Source organism: Melitaea cinxia, chromosome Z (assembly GCF_905220565.1).
Source record: "Melitaea cinxia chromosome Z, ilMelCinx1.1, whole genome shotgun sequence".
Taxonomy (NCBI): Eukaryota; Metazoa; Arthropoda; class Insecta; order Lepidoptera; family Nymphalidae; genus Melitaea; species Melitaea cinxia.
The window spans coordinates 10,012,204-10,029,450 of record NC_059424.1 but is presented as its reverse complement, the minus strand read 5'-3'; the positions used below and the strand labels follow the sequence as shown (position 1 = coordinate 10,029,450).

At 34.4% G+C, this 17,247-nt stretch overlaps 1 protein-coding gene and 1 long non-coding RNA gene across 2 annotated transcripts in view; both read left to right on the top strand.

Annotated features, from left to right (window-relative positions):
* LOC123668777 overlaps nt 1-17,247 on the top strand; it is a 105,937-nt gene that overhangs the window by 81,685 nt on the left and 7,005 nt on the right. The window contains exons 7-13 of the mRNA XM_045602471.1: nt 434-554; nt 8,637-8,915; nt 11,345-11,537; nt 11,786-11,914; nt 14,273-14,507; nt 14,586-14,741; nt 16,193-16,386. Coding sequence (XP_045458427.1) covers nt 434-554; nt 8,637-8,915; nt 11,345-11,537; nt 11,786-11,914; nt 14,273-14,507; nt 14,586-14,741; nt 16,193-16,386 — 1,307 coding nt within the window. The remainder of the gene's footprint in view (nt 1-433; nt 555-8,636; nt 8,916-11,344; nt 11,538-11,785; nt 11,915-14,272; nt 14,508-14,585; nt 14,742-16,192; nt 16,387-17,247) is intronic.
* Nucleotides 9,318-10,423, top strand: LOC123668578. The gene is made up of 2 exons (XR_006745591.1): nt 9,318-9,507; nt 9,772-10,423. It is a non-coding gene; the product is annotated as an uncharacterized LOC123668578 (long non-coding RNA).

Genomic DNA, 17,247 nt, shown 5'->3' with positions numbered 1-17,247 from the left:
AACAAATGTAAATTCAATTAATTAGAAATTCAATGTTTGTTTACTTATACAGACTTGATTATGTAATTAACTATTTACCGATTGTTGAATATTCATTCCCTTGTATCGTTATACACAATAATTAATTTCTCCGTTACATTTTTGATCTGATTATAATAACCACTGTGATGTGAGCGATTTATGCATACAATCTTGAATTAATTGTATCATATGTAACTATTTATCGTCGTTAAATCTAATTATATACTAAAATAAACCTTTTTGTTACATAAATAATCGCTTCACAATCAATGCTAATGTAGCTGCTACGTTTTTAGAACTACAGCTACAATCACCCAAACAAAATTAATATTTTTTTATTGTTATAAATTGTATTTTTTTGACCGTACCTTTTATATGAAAAAGTAAATAGTCAAAGTTTCTCAATACACAGAGCGTGGGACGCCGGAGTAAGACCTAAAACCGAAGAGGCTGCCGTGAGACGCGTAGCAGAAAGAAATGCTCTGAGATGTTCACTTCTAAGAAGTGAAGCTAGGAAAAAGCAGCAACCAAAGGTACTTATTACGGTGTTATACTTTTTTTACTTGTTTAAAAATAAAAAATAAATCCGATAAAGTTACCAAAAAAATAGATATATTATACAGCCCGATTGAACTAACAAGAACAACGATTTACCATTTCATAGTTTACATACCTTATCTACCATACCATACTTTATCTTTTCCACTTTTTTATTTTTAACGCATTATATTTATAAAATATTATACCTGTTATATTTAAATATCGTTTCATCATATATCATAATAGCATTGCACTCATTGAGAAAACTCTAAGCAGTGGATACATATACTCGTATTGTTAAAAATTGTACATCCGTGTATTTTTAATATGTATTTACAGACATAAATACATAGAGTACTAAATTGTGTTCCTTATTTATTTATTTATTAAGACTTGCTAGCACTTGTTACATTTTATTAAAGACTAGCTATGCTCGCGACTTCGCCTGGAATAGTGACTTAACATGTTCAACGTGATTGTTTAAATTGGCATAACTTTTATATTTATGAACCGACTGACATGAAACAAACACTAAATGTTAAGATAAGAATGCTACAATATATTAGTAAAAACTACATCTAAATCGGATAAACTGTTTCTGAGATTAGCGTGCACAAACTCACAGACAAACAGACAAAAATTCTGACAATAATTGTTTCGGGTGCTATTTGCGTTGATAAAGGTCCTAATAATATTTTTTCTCATATATCTTAAATGTGCAGACATTGACCCGTTACATTTTATTATATGTATTGATTACTAACTTTCTAAATGTACAACCACATTAAAGCAAACACGACATGCAAAATTATCCTGTTAGTGTAACAATATATGAAAACTTCATCAAACAGTAGCAAATACTCAGAAGAAAATAAAGCATAAAATTGAAAGATGATAATAAAAAAAACTTACATTTTGTAGTGCCAAACAGTAACGTATTAGGAACCAAATAATATCAAAACTAATATTCAGAAATTTAATTAAGCTAGTATTTGACAAAATAAAATTCATAAAATTTACTAGAACATTCATCAATGAAACTAAATTCATAAAATGAATTCAAATTAAACTAATCTAAGCCCAGACAAGATACGTCAATTTGAATTAATCAATAAAACCAAACAATGATCAAAACAAATCAAACAATATTAAACTTCCTTAAGTCAAACCGAATTAAATTAATAAGAATAGGGCCAAGTCAGGTTGTCATGAATTTGACTGACACTGAATTAATCAAAATTTAGTCAGTAGATAAATAAAAATAAATTCTTCACAACATTTCAAACAAAATAATTAGAATAAAATACGATAGACAAGATATTATAAAATATAACAACCGCTCTGGTGTAGTGGTGCGAGTAGTCGCCTAAAACACCGACTATTTGCGTATTCGAATCCCGCTCGGGATGGATATTTATATTTGAACAAATATTCCTTTCGGTTTGGATATCTGTCCTTGTGAGTTTCTCCACCGTGCCTATTTTATCATAAATACCTGATAGCAATCATTACTCGTCGTGGTGGCTTAAGCTCCAATCCTTCTTCTACGTGGAGAAAGAGGCCTAAGTCCAGTAGTGAGATAATAAAGGCAAGCAAGATACAATAGATTAAATGCATCAAATTAAAATCAGATTTAAACATTAAAACAAAAACAAATTTAATCAATATTACGTCAATTAAAGTCAGATCGAATTGAATCAACTTGCCATAGATTTAAACAAAGCACACGAAGAAAAATATTTACGATAAAAATATAATGCTTCAATAAGCTTTAATAGCTTCTAATCAACATAAAAAAACTAAAACGAAACAAAACAACATATTATAATCAATCAAGTTAAAAAAGTTAAGTCAACTTTAAGCCATTTTCGGTCCATACCAATCCACGTTTTACAAAGTGAATTACAACGTACACAGCATAATTTTATCTATAACTAGTCGCCGAAACCCCGCGTAGGCTACGCGTTTGTGTCTATGGTGTTACAGTACTTATTTAGCAGATTCGACATTCTAGGGACTGCAGACTGGACATATATATGTTGCAGTTACGTTATAAAATAGAGACAAAGCAGTATATAAATGAGGAAGCTCTATTTCTAATCTATTCATACGTATTTCCTTAATCTTTAATGATATTAATTTCTTTTTAAGTGCTCACTTATGCTATAAAGAACCTTATTGGTGTCTTTAAAGACTCTTGGCTTCATAGACTTTATATGCTTATTTATTTTGTATATGCTTATTTTTATTATTTAATAATATATCTGTACACTGTATTTTAAACTCCTGCCGCTTAAAGTAGTAAAATCCTGCAAGATGGTCCTCTAAAGTTAAACTTACAAAGTAAGCTGGAACAGTCAATATTTTTTTGGATATCGCAGGGGAACCCATTTACGGGAGATATCCAGGACGCTCGAGTAAGCAGTCCTAGACCGTATGTCGGCTTCAGCACTTGGGGATACAATACCGACCAAATCCCTGCAGGAGCCTTCAGCCGCTTTAATTGGATGGTCCCAGATCTGCAGGCAACAGGATCCCTCCAGCGACCGGCTGGCCTCGGCGAAAAGGTCAGATTTCTCCTCCATGGGGACTGTCCGGCTCACCTCTGAACAATCCCGACGACGATGTCTAGCAGGACCGGGTTCCCATACCGGCCTGAGACTACTTACTGGGGCGTTACTGGAGGTGCATTAAGTAGCGCCTCCTACGCACCCCCGTTCGTCGCCTCCGGACGGAGGCCTCGTCGGTGGCCTCCTCTCTCATCTGCTCGTCATTCTCCTTCTGGGACATTACTGTCTCGCAGAAGGAGACCATCGCCATCCAGGGCTCGTCATCGCCGAGTATCGCGGTAATTACGCTCAGGAGTGACAAGTCCCCTCCGAGAACTGTCGTCAGATCCCAACGCAGCGCCGCCCATCTCGGGCACATCTCGAGGGTGTGCTGGGCCGAGTCCACCACCGCGCCACAATCGTGACATCCGGTTTTCGGCTCCCTTTGAGCAATCCGACACAAGTATTCACCAAAGCAGCCGTGCCCGGTGAGAACTTGCGTCAGACGGAAGGTGAGGGGCTTGCGCTTACGGCGCATCCACCGCTCAAGGACCGGGTGTACGGCAGCCGTTACGCGTGTGCCATACGGCTGCTCCACCAGGTCCTCCCCCCACCTCCACATTAATGCTTCTTGCTCTATCCGGCGCACCCGTAGGATCCCGTCCAACGTGGGGTTCTCACCGAGAATTCGCCTATCCGAGACGTATGAGTAGGTCTCGGCAAGGACCTTCGCCAAGATCTCCCACGGGGGGTCGACGCGACGGCTAGAGCAGTAGCTGCAGCGCACAATACCGTACGGAACCCCTGGACCACCCTCACCGCGATGGAACAGTCAATATTATTACGAAAAAGTTTATCTAAAAATATCAAGTAAAATATATTTCATCTATTTTCCAGTCATCATATTAAAATATTCAATTCTACGAGCATGTATGCAATATGTAGCAAGTTCGATCCCCGCCGGAACGGTCAATTTTGATATGATATTAAAAAATGTTTAGAATTCTCTAATGTGTGGGTAACACAAAAATAAAATCGCACAGACACTATTGTATTTATAATATTGTATAATAAATCGCAAACTTGTTTTAGTTTTTATATTTTAAAATTACTCCAATAATCCGCTTTTATTGAGTAATCAAACTTCATTACGTCAATACCTTAGAATTTATAATATTGTACAATTTAACTTGTTAATTACATTTCGTTATTATGAACAACGTTGAAGAGAAAATTACGCTTCAATTATTTGAAACGTTTTACTTTATCCAAAATTAAACGACAATCTAGGACAAGATACAGATAGTCTGTAGTACAGAGTCCGATTAGCTACCGTCATAACTTTGACTTATAATGAAACTCGTAACTTAAAACAGTCGTAACTTAAAAAAAAAAACTTTGTATCGTATTGAGAACAATTACATACACGTTGAGATAGGGTTTAGTAATATTTAGCAAACAAATTATCGAAATGTATTGGTGCTTTGACAAATTTTTACAACATCATGATTTCTTGCTATTGGATTTCAATTTAGCTTAATAATGAATAAATTAGCTACCAGTTGCTTCACATGACGTGTATTCATTATTATAATGCCTATTAGCACGCAATAAATTAATGATCCGCAAGCCATACCTATTAACTAAAGAAAGGAGAAGGCTAAAATTTATATGAGAGTTTATATTGTGAAATGTGAATAAATATTATTAATTTAATGTTTGTTATCTTGACTAAAACATAATAAAAAGCCACTTCTAGTTTTTTTTTTTTAAATTATTAACTGGATTTTTTATTGGATTTGCTGTTGCGCTGGGTTATATTATTTATTTATGGATCACGCATTTCTAGCTAAATTATAACGAAACCTGTATGTGTTAACTTTCTTAGGTCATTAGGTTCCGCTTTCATTAAAGAACATTCATTTTACTTTTATTGAAACCTAAAGAGCACATTGGACAGATTATCACGACAGACAATATATTATCAGTTATTAAGGTTTTCTGTACAAACCTCAACATTTGTAAACCTATAGATGATCTTTTATCTCATGTTTAAAAACAAAGATTTCATTCAATAGGACACATCCATTTAAAGTCGATTTATTTATATTTTAATAGATTTTGACAAATAATACTATTTTAATTTGTTACAATCGTAGTAGGTCAAGCTAAAAACAAAAGTATATGCTAAATTATTATTTATAACGCAACCCACAACTATCATAATTATAATTTAGATTAACATTAATTTCAATAAAGACGTAGCTAATCCAATGAACGTCACAAATTTACTTTACTGTTCTTTGTAACTCCATTTAACCAGTTCTATTTATAATACTAAGTGTGCCCGCGACTATGTCTGCGTGGAATTTAACAAAAAAGTTATTGTTCAGTTCGCAGTTATAAAATAAATAAATTTCTAAAATAAAAATAGCTTAAGGTTCTCCTTATTACTTCAGCTATCTGTCAGTGAAAGTCCGGTCAAAATCGGTCCAGCCATTTCAGAGATTAGCTGGAACAAATAGACTGACAGACAGACAAGCAGATAGACAGACAGACAAGTAGATAGACAGACAGACAGACAAAAATTGTAAAAAATGTTATTTTTGTATATGTACCGTGTATACGAGTACAACCATTAGCATTTACTAAAAAGCGGTTATTTTAAAATTGCACAAAAGACACTCCAATTTTATTTATTTGTATACATATATGTTTATTTATTTGATAACTTTCGTCGAAAAACGAATACACTTCCGTATTATTTTAAAATTTTATGTTTTCTAGGGTAATAATTTCAGAAAATGTACGCCAGTACACAGTGATATTACACAGCTGCTTAAATTTAATACACTGAGAACAATAATTATGCTCTTGTTCTATAAATAGATTTATTCTAAAACTTTATGGCCCGAGAAGGGGTAATTCATAAGTTCAACCTTTTGTGTAGAGAACTAGAAGTCACGCGCGGCTTTATCCGCATTTATGGTTACAGCTTCCCTCGTACGTGTCGTTACATTATGCTTTATAGGCTGTAAACGTTGATAAGCTGACTTCTTAAAGAATTTATAAAATCTTTAAGAAGCCAGCTTATTAACAAACTGAGTTTACATTTTTTCTCGCTCGGAAATACTTTTACGCACCCCGCTGACGAGGCCGGCGGGAGGGGGTTCCCAACCCGAAGCGAACGACTCAGAATACCCACTAAAACCCAGCAACCCTCATCGTCATAGCGGGGCCCCACGGTATCGCTTTCGCATGTTACCGTGACACCCCGACGGTTGGTCGCCTTCGTCTACAGAACGCCCACGGGCACTGTGAGCGGTCTATTACCCCTGTGGCGGGTGAAAAAAAGGTGTCCTTCTCTCACTCTATTGCGAAGGGTTAAGGAGCGCATATCGGCGTTCCTTCTCCCTGGTCATCTCCTGCGGAGCGGCTTAGCGTAAGCGTCGACCTCGCGCTATCGCTCCGCAGACTCCGTTAGCGCCATTACCTCCTTGCAAAAGGAGGTCACGGCGACCAGCACCTGTCGCTGCCGAGCATGCAACGGACGACGCTCGGCAACGACAGATCTTCGCCTATTACTTCGGCCCAAGCGACACAATCCTCGAGGGTGAGCCGTATGACTCGGCTCGCCACACGCGGGACAGGCAGGGGTGGCCTCCCTAGCGGCAATCCGATGCAAGTACTTACCGAAGCAGACGTGCCCGGTAAGTTTCTGTGTCAGTCTAAAAGATAGCTACCAGTGCAGTCTTTTGACCCAGTGACCTAGGTGAGGCTGTATGGCGTCCATCGTCACTAATCCTGCCAGTCCCCAGATCCTCCATTCACCAATCGAGCTCTGATTAAGATTAGGGCTCAGCCTCAGAGACTCCGCATTCGGGATTGTCGTCTTGAGACCACCTGCTATAAAAAAAAACATAATTATACTTAACCGTTTCTTACTTATTTCCTTTAACTATACTACGTCTAATCAGCTATTTGTATGAGTGTGAACCTGTGTTTCAATCTGTACTAAGTTGTCAGTCTTTCATTTTGGACACTTTTGTTATTTATATTTTTTACGTCTACTTTGGCGCACTTTCTTATACATCCTTTGGTGGGCTGGTTGATGAGGCTGTATATCTGTAAGTCCTCTTGTTGCTCAACATCTTTTATTCAGTTAATATTACAAAACATCAACATCACATCAACATCTTTTATTCAATAAAATTACAAAAAATCTACTAGAATAATTTTCTATACAATTTGCTTCAAGAACCAGTTCATAACACTGTTCATACATATCTAATATTCATGTACGCGAGGCGTTGTTTCAATAATTTCCAATAGAATACTTATGCAAATATCTAGCTTGCCAACATTATTTAATACAAACAATGGTCCGTCGAAAGTTCTCTCATTGTGAATATTTTACTATCCAATATTGTTTGATTTAAAATTGTTCATGTTGGAAACATTACCTTCGCAATTAAACTGTTTTATGTTTTATAGCGTAAAAAGAAATTAAATTTAAACGTCTAGGCGTGCGGGTGTGTATTTTATTCAAATAATGTATGATTATTACATCAAAGGCTCGATCGGGTGAACTCGGTACCACCGAGTGTACCATACCACATGAAGATAAATATAATAAGTTAACATTTTAAACGTATAAATTTTCGTAGTAGTTTGTTGAAATAAAGTTAGAATAAAATTCACATATATAAAAACATTAACTAGTTTATCACTACATAGTATAAAACAAAGTCGCTTCACGTCTGTCTGTCCCTATATGTGTTTTGATCTTTAAAACTACTCAATAGATTTTGATGTAGTTTTTTTAATACATCGAGTGATTCAAGAGAAAGGTTTATGTGTATAATACACGTATAGCGTAGTAGAGAAACACTGACAATTTTAGATGTTTCTAATGGGATATCGTAAATAAACACATTGTTTGCGTTTACATTGCAAACGCTGGCTGAACCTTACGAGATAGATCAAAATAATGTACTACAGTTTTACCTATTTAAGGTATACACCTTAAATAGGTCTACAAAAAAGTCCGTGATGGTATATGTATATCTCTTAGATATAGCCCACAATAACCGTTTCGTAAATAAGCCGGAATTTTATCGAGAAATATTGGCTTATTTACGAAGAGTTTTTAAGCTATATAACATTAATCTTTATCCAATTAAGTACCTTGAACACGTTGTACATTTAATATGTTTGTTTAACGAGGCAGTTGCGTGCGCGTATTATATTAAATATATATTAGACTTTATGTTAGTATACATTTTCTTTCGGCCATTAAAATAAAATAAAAGTAATTAAATGTTTAATTAGTTACATTCGTATTGTCAGTCTGAACAACCGCTCTGGTGTAGTGGTGCGTGTCGGCGCCTTAACATCGACAGCTTGCGGGTTCCATTCCCGCTCGGGATGGATATTTTTATTTGTACAAATATTTCTTTCCGGTTTGGTTGTCTGTCGAATTGTGAAATTAATTATTTCAATTATTTATTTTTTCAAATATTGTAGCAAGAAACCACGTCGTTATCAGAACGAATTCGGCTATTAACATGCGATGTTGAGGATGAGGAAGTACATCAAAGATCGGCTCGAGCTGGTGCAAATGTGGATAAGTTCTCGAACACTAGTGATAAAGCCAGCGAAAAGACCTACAATAACCTTGATAAGAGTAATGAAAAAGCATTCGGTAGCGCATCCTCGAGTTCGTCTTCCTCGACGTTATCAGCCCCGGTGCCAACCAGACAACAGCCACCGGACTTAGGAGACGTACATCAAGAACCACCAAAGGTAAGCCAATAATAGGTACTCGTACCAATTTTAAAAAAATAGAATATTGGGATAGATACGTCGAATAAAACTGCAAAAAGAAAAAATATATATAGTTTTTTTTTTTTGTCAAAACCAAAATATATGTTAATAATTCATTTATTTTATTGAATAAAAAATCCATAAGCGTAATTTGTGTCGCCAAAAAATTAATAAAATGATGTTGTGTGGGCTAGCGTGTAACCAGCTAATTACAATTAATCTATATATATTAATTTATAGACTTTTTAAGTGCTTTCGACAAAAATATTTTATAAAAGTAATTAACCTCGTAAGTCCCCACGTACTTGTACAAGTACAAATTAACGATAACAGTTCAGACCTGAGATTTGTACTACATAGAAGGAGTAACTGCCTAATGTACTTACCCAAGTACAAATGAGGGATTGCTCATTTACCGGGTAGTTTTTTTACATCGCCAACATTGCTACTGTTATTATAATTCTTTACTCTGTAGTCAATTCCGTCATGTTAGACAGGTTACGTCAACTGTCAGTGTTAGTGTCACTTTTTAGCAAGATGACCACGCGGTCGGCTCGTCGGCTAACACGAGGTAAGATTATCTGTTTATATCAATTAATTCATTTGTTTTTTTCTATTGTTTTTGAAATGAAATAGTGCTTTTAAATTATGAATATTGTAAAACAAGCAATATTTGTAAGAAAACTATATATTTAGAGTGGTTCCTGATCAGTCAAAATAATTTGTACTTCACATGGTACGTTAGACGTTTGTTACATAAATAACTGTTTATAATTTGTACTTGAGGTGGTACATTCGGTCTCTATAACTACTGTTTTTTTTTTCTTAATTGTAGCTTTCGACGAAATACAAATAGCAGAACTTCTTAATAATTCGGAGTTCGAAGACTCAGATGATGAAGATGTGCCTGACCTGACCTTCCTGACCTAACCTAAACCTGTCCTCGGAATCTGAAGGTGGAGAAATAGAAATCGCTGTAAGTGGAGGTGGATCTACTCGTCGTACTCAAAGTGCTCGTGACCAACGAGTTGGACGTGGCCGTGGCAGAAGTACAAGTACAAGGGCACGACATACCGGGTGTAGTGCCTGTACCATCAAAAATGCGACGCTTATATGGCAATATCCACTTACCGGAACATCTAGACAAACAACAACGAGGCCATCTCTCTGGGTGTGACAAAAGGAGTTTATTTACATGCTCTGACTGTAATGTAGCTATTTGCCTGAACTCAACAAGAAATTGTTGCAGGGCCTTTCATCGACAAGAGAATTAATAATAAGCAATAATAAGTGATTTTGAAATAAGATGTCAATTAAACTAGCACGTAAGGAAGATTGTTATGTCGATAATTAAGAATAGTGATACTGTTATCCTCTGGTTTATTAAAGTAAATTATGCTAATATTGTCTTTGAGGGAGTATTTTATAAATGTTTCTAGGAGAAAAATATTGTTTATGTTGTAATAAAATAAAATATATACTACTAAGTGATTTTTAGAACAAAAATAATATTTAATTTTGATACGAAATAAAACCTTATAACTTTTTTATATTGTTTTATTATACTGTGTTAAAACCTAATGTACTCCCACAAGTACAAAATATTTTTATTTATTTCCTTTTTAAGAAGGTGCTATACATCACAAACATACCGTAAAAAATACACACAACGAACCCTCACTTCAAAAATTGCCTAAAATCGACATAATTTTGTCTCGGTCTGAAGCATTATTCTTAGTTTGTACTTGGTATAGTACAGCCGGCAGATATGACTACTGGTGTTAATAAAACACAGGACTTACGAGGTTAAAATGTATAAATTTGCTCCCAAATTACACTTACTATTATATAATTATCTAGCTGTGCACGCGACTTCGGCCGCGTGGATTTTAACAAAATAGTTATTTTTCAGTTCGCAGTTATAAAAAAAAATATTAAAAATGTATATATAAAATTGAAGTATTCATAAAATAGGAGTGTCTGTTTGTAATATTAAAATAACCGCTTTTTACTAAATTCATATGTATGTATACACGGTACATATACCAAAATAACATTTTTTATAATTTTTGTCTGTTTGTCTGTCTGTCTGTTTGTTCTGGCTAATCTTTGAAACGGCTTGACCGATTTTGTCGATACTTTCACTGGCAGACAGCTGGTGTAACTGCGAAATGAAAAATAACTATTTTGTTAAATTCCACGCGGATTACGGTAATAATCGTCTATAATAAACGCCATAGGCAATTTTAACAAAATGAATGGGCAATTTAGAGGCAATAAATGTTAATTCTAATGAAAGAAATGTTAAAAATTCTGTATGTAAAATTAAAAATTTAATGGTTTATTGTGAAATGTTTATTTTTTTTAAAGTATGCGGCATTTTACTTAATATACTTTAAAAATAATAGCAAAGGTCAGAGCCACGTCGACAGTTCTTGTCAACTCTCGCACCGCTCACTGCTTGTGTCGGAAGCACTGCGCATCACGAGGGATTCTATTACGTGCCTCCCGGAGACCGAACTTCTGCCTCTTCGGCTAAGAACCTGGATCTCCAAGAACATAATGACGCACCAGCTCCCGATATAGTCGCTGGAACACCAGGTATACCTGATTTTTAACGTATTTACACTTCGTATTAATAGGTACTTGATCTAAACCGTTTCTCGAAGAGGTAATGCTAAATTCAAGTTAATTCTATTAGACTTATAGTGCATAAACATGCGAAGTCCAGCAACGTCGAATAAAATTTCTTACGACACGGTTAGCTGAAGAATTTTGACATAAAATAAAAGGTTTTTATTTCTAAGCTCTGAACAAGAGAAGTGTCTATTTATTTCTGTTTCTCGTAGGTGCAGCCGAAAGCGATGAAAGCTTAGCTGCGTTTGCGCGTGCATCTGCTTCGCGGACCGATCGACTTCGACAGCGTTATGGACAAGAATCGCAACCGGTTAGCAGTGACGATGAGCACGATGATTACGGTTGGTTATGATTATTTTTTATTCTTTATTTAATGAGTTTTAGTCCATAAGGACTACGCCACTCTATAGGAACATCACACATGAAAAAAAATGAAGTCGTCGTCGCGTTCCAGTGTTTACAATCTTGTACAATAGTTTAACCCGTTCTGAGAGAGGATAAGCCAAAATTGAATCACAACCTCCAAGTTATTTAAAATTCTAGGTTATTTGCAGCATATCATTTCTGATATCTTAATTTCGGACACATTCTACCTCAATCTAAACTGCATCTTCAATGTTGCCGCATTCGGTACGCAACGGAGATGTACCTTTTTCACCAGGTAAGCAAACATATTAAGTGAAATGTGACCGGAATGGAGTCTAAATGCTATTCGTTCATTCATTTTTTCTTTCTTTCCTTCCTTCCTTATACACCATTGTTCCTTAGAACGGTTTTATTTATCATCAATGTTTGAAGTTGAATTCATATCACAATTATAATATTACGATGTTACTAAATATTTTTATTAAAAATAGAACAAATATATTTTTTTTTTCGAATGGCATAAAATATAATAATTACTTATTGACGACGGCCTAATATATTTTTCATATTTAATGATTCTACAGCTTTTTCACAATTATTTCCGGGAAATGGGTCAACTGAAAATAATAATAACTGACCTTAAAACAGTATTCTATTAAAATCTCTTTCTCGTATTCAAACAAAAATTTATTTAAGACCTATTGAAAAAATATTAAAATAATTAAAAATATATTTTTGTTGAAACTGAGTGTTGAAGTTATACGTAGTCTGAAGGACAATTGAATGAATGCTATTTATCGCCAAGTTATTTTAATCGTATACCGACTTTTTTTACTAAGCTGGAAAGCCATAAGGGCGCTCTTAATTTGTCTTGTGTTAGGCGTTAAAGCAAAACCTTACGCCTGCATACATCTAAAAATATTATGACACACGTATATACTGTATTCAACCGAAGGTTATGTAGTGACCTGCACTACAACCATCTCATTCTTGGTAACAATTTACTACTCTTTACTTGCAAGGTTTCAAGGAATTATCAGAGTGCGAGTAGTTGCAACAACTTTATACAGTTTTCCATAATATAATAATAATAATAATAATAATAATAATAATAATAATAATAATAATAATAATAATAATAATAATAATAATATACTTTATTGCACATTTAAATAAGGAACAAAATTAAAATTACAAGCAATTATAGTAACAAATTGTACAACCAGGCGATCTTATTGCTAAAAAGCAATCTCTTCCAGACAACCTGATAATGAAAGGGATATTGCTTTTCAGATGGGCAGGTGGTATACAGATTTAAATAAGTAAAAGAAAGAAAAAAAATAGAATATATAACAATTATATATGCATATACATTATACACATACGTACGCAATAAAAAATAAATAAATAAAAACATTTACATACACTAATATATAAATACAATAATCGTATAATATATAGATTCATGGTAAATTTAATGATCTTTTATCAATTGAATGTAATGAGCTTAAAATAATTATAGACTGAGGTAATATGCTTTCAAATGCTTCTTAAACAGAAACAAACTTTGAGCTCGTCTTAATATAATATATCTTGTTCTTCGGGATAATGATTTTTTCAAACCTGGTGGTAAAACGTTACTACCAGGGGTTCTCACTCGCGATTTTACCAGATTTTTCACTTTTATAATGGTTTACTGTGCAGTCAACCGGAAGCCATTCGCGTGAGGGGTCTTTTTCATATATTTTTCAAAAAACACTGACACACAAATAATTGACACACCAACAGTTCACGACTTCGACGCAAGCGCCGTCGACCCATTGTTATACGTTGTTCTTTTTCTTACCTCAAGCGAAGGTACAGGAAAAACGAGGAAAGGAGATGAAGATATGGGAAGAATATTCGTTTCGAATAATAGTTAAAAAAAAAACAAACAATCTATGCATTGTGGCGCCAAGATATCGAATATCATATTAACAAACAGCGTAAATATATTGTACTCCCAAACTGTCAATAAAGTGTCGCAATTGAGTAATATTAATTTCAGTAAGCACATTCAACCCAATTTTAATTAAACACGTATTAAAAATCAATAAAATATATTGACCTATATAAAATATATTAAATTGTTTACATTATTATAGAGGCGGGGCACTAACTACATATACAAAATTGTTGTTTTGTAAAATATGTATTATGTGGTGGAATTGTACATCTATTTCTCTTGCGCTTATGAGACCGATTATATAACAAACGCAGCAGTGACGCACGACTCAGCTGAGTGCATTATAAGCATTATATTCCTATTTTATTCAATATTATGCATTGTTTAGGTTTTCATCGACGACCTGCCGTAAGAGGTATTGCAGTAAAGCAGCAACTTGGGGCCTCTGATGAAATCCTACAACACATGCAGAACGAACTTCAACCTACCCCAACTTCGAGTACGAACACGCCAGTTCCCAGTCACGCGTGTCAGCGTACTAATTCCAATTACTCCTGGCCATACTACTCCGAAGCTAATCTTAACTCTAGGCCTCAAAGCAGAACAAGTATAAACAGTAACTGGTAAGTATTAGAAAAAAGAAATTTAATTCTAGTAATTATGATTTTTTTAACTAACTTGGTTTAAACCTGTAACAATAGGTCTAAACCGGAGTATGTATCCCGCCAGTGCAGCAATACGTCAGTTTCACAACATTCTGACTCCTGCTATGCTCATGCACAGAACGTGACATCTTATCACTACCAACGACAGCACGAGAACGTGTACAGAAACTCCTCACTGTATGCTAATATAGGGTAAGAGACATATCATTAAAACTATATACATATATATGTAAGATGCCAAACAAAGAGTCCAGCATGCATTTTAAAAATTCCTAGATTTACATCCCGTGTGATTTACAGGATTTTGCTGTTCCTTTTCCTCCCGTTAAAATATAGCCTATGCACTCAAGAAAATCGTAGCATTCACTTGATTAAATAATTTTTAAAATCTGTCAAGTAAGTTTGATTATGGATTTTAAACTTAGCACTAAAAAAATATTCTCTACAATATTCACTCTGGGACACTGACGCTGTTCCATTATAATTGCATAAAATTCTTTAAACCTTTGCGCAGCAACCGCGTAGTCGCGTGTCTAAGTTGTAATTTCTGATGTAAAGCTAAGATAGTCAGTTTGATGAAGACATCTACACTTTTCCTTTGTTATAAAATTATAGATGTCTTTATAGTAGTAGTTTATATTTACACATTTCAGAATTTGGTTGAAAACAAACATTTCAAGGGACTAAAGAAGTTATTTGCAATCATTTTAACTTTAGAGCCATCCCCATTATATAAGTTTTCTGCTCATTTGAAAACACATTTAAACACCTGTAAAGGATCATAGATATTAAAAATTATATAAAGTATCCATAAATTACATTTAGTCTAGTATTTGATTTCTGTTATCTTCATTCATATTACCCTAAATATCTTTGACACTGACTGCGGAAGTACTTCTACGAATATACAACATTGAACTATTCTAGAAAACATGAATTGATGTTTTTTTTTAAATATATATTAACTTGGTCGGTAAGCAAGCGTACGAGTCAGGTGGTAAGCAATTATCATAGCTTATAGACCTCTATAACACTAGAAGCATCGCAAGCGCGTTGCCGAGCTTACCCCCAATTCCCCCCAGGAACTCTGATCACCTCACTCACCACAGGAAAACAACACTGCATTAAAACAGTACTATTTAGCTATGATCTTCTATAAGTTCGAGGTCCTGCTGTGTCCTACCTCAGTTAAAAAATACTAGTAATAAATAAGCATGTTCCATAAATATCATTACATAGTATAAAACAAAGTCGCTTCCCGCTATCTGTATGCTTAGATCTACTAAAACTACGCAACGGATTTTGATGCGATTTTCTTTAGTTAATAGAGTGATTTTAGAGGAAGGTTTATTTTATTTTATTTTATTTTATTTTATTTGGATAGCTTACAGCTTATTATAACTATAACTAATACAGAATATGAGTAAAAAAAAGCTAATAACAAGCTACCACATATAGAATATGTTATATAATTTATATGTATAATACATGCATAATATAGTAAAGGTACACAGATAGTTTTTGCAACCGTGCGAAACAGGGGCAGGTCGCTAATTATTATTAAAACAAACTATATCAATATTCAATAAGTCGTATTTACTTCGCCCTAGTCCTTTGATTATTGTGATATATTGTGGTTTTAGGTGTTCAGACAGCAGTCAAGAGCTATACAGCTCTCAGACGAGTTCAGAACAGACATCTCCAGTAAGATCTGGACGGTGTAGACGACCGGAGTCTCCTCCCCCCATTCGCAGTCATCATCAGTTGCTGTATGTACCGTACAGCAACCACTATCACTACCAACAGGAATGTGCTCAAACTTGGAACACCAATGACTGTGAGTAGATTCTTTTTGTTTATTATTGGTTAAAATTAATCATTGTTATATATAACTACATGTCCATCACGGTTTCAATCGCATCACACTAATGATTACCTACTGTACCGCTAACATGAGTTGTAACTTAATGTTTTTTTTAATTGTTTTTAAATAATGTACAGTTCAGAAAAAAAATCGATTATTTAAACATCTTTTCTATTAGTAATATTAATACAAGTAGGTAGTGTATTATAGCAGAAAAAGGTTTTTTACGTCTAACAATATCTCGCTTATTTACAGTTCAGAAATGTACCAAAAAATAAATTTTTGTATAATTTACGCGAATAGACGTTATTTATTTTTTCTTTAACATGACTTATAGAATACCTTTCTCCTTCTTTTATTTGAAAATAACTTTTTTCACAATTTTTGTCTGTCTGTCTGTCTGTTTGTTCCGGCTAATCTCTGAAAGGGCTGCATCGATTATGACGGAACTTTCACTGGCTTTACTATTTACTTTTATTTTAGAAATGTATTTATTTTATAACTCTGCGAACTGAATAATGATTGTTTTGTTAAATCCCACGCAGCAGAAGTCGTGGGCACAGCTAGTAAATAAATAAATTTATATACAAATGAAATAAGGCAATAAATTGTATTTATAATAATTTATAGTTGTATATACCTATGTATATGTTGTTGTACTGTGTGGCTACGGTACTAAAGAATTTAGCCACCCCCTCTCTTCCCGTGGGTGTCGTAAGAGGCGACTAAGGGATAACACAATTCCATTACCACATTGGAACTTAAAAAACCGACCGGTGGCGGGATAACCATCCAACTGCTAGCTTTGAAATACACAGGCCGAAGACGGGCAGC